Below are 284 nucleotides of genomic sequence, written 5' to 3' on the forward strand. Positions count from 1 at the left end.
ACAACAGCAGCTGCCGCAGCAACAGCTGCAGCAGCAGCAGCTGCAGCAGCAACAGCAGCAGCAACAGGTGCAGCAGCAACAGATGCAACAACAGTACCTGCAGCAGCGACTCCTGCAGCAGCAGCAGCAGCAGCAGCAGCAGGTGCACCAGCAGCAGCTGCAGCAACTGCAGCAGCAACAGCTGCAGCAGCAACAAATACAGCAGCAGCAACTACCGCAGCAGCAACTGCAACAGCAACAGCTGCAGCAGCCGCAGCAACTGTCGCCCCTGCAGCCCTTTCTGA

At 59.9% G+C, this 284-nt stretch overlaps 1 protein-coding gene across 1 annotated transcript in view; it reads right to left on the reverse strand.

Annotated features, from left to right (window-relative positions):
• Positions 1-284, reverse strand: part of EMH_0037550 (uncharacterized protein) — a gene marked incomplete at both ends in the record, with an annotated part of 2,197 nt that overhangs the window by 373 nt on the left and 1,540 nt on the right. The window contains 2 exons of the mRNA XM_013495189.1: positions 1-112; positions 261-282. Of these exons, the coding sequence (XP_013350643.1) occupies positions 1-112; positions 261-282 (134 nt within the window). The remainder of the gene's footprint in view (positions 113-260; positions 283-284) is intronic.

The sequence above is a fragment of the Eimeria mitis genome, genomic scaffold, assembly GCF_000499745.2.
Source record: "Eimeria mitis Houghton genomic scaffold, Emh_scaff1465, whole genome shotgun sequence".
NCBI lineage: Eukaryota > Apicomplexa > Conoidasida > Eucoccidiorida > Eimeriidae > Eimeria > Eimeria mitis.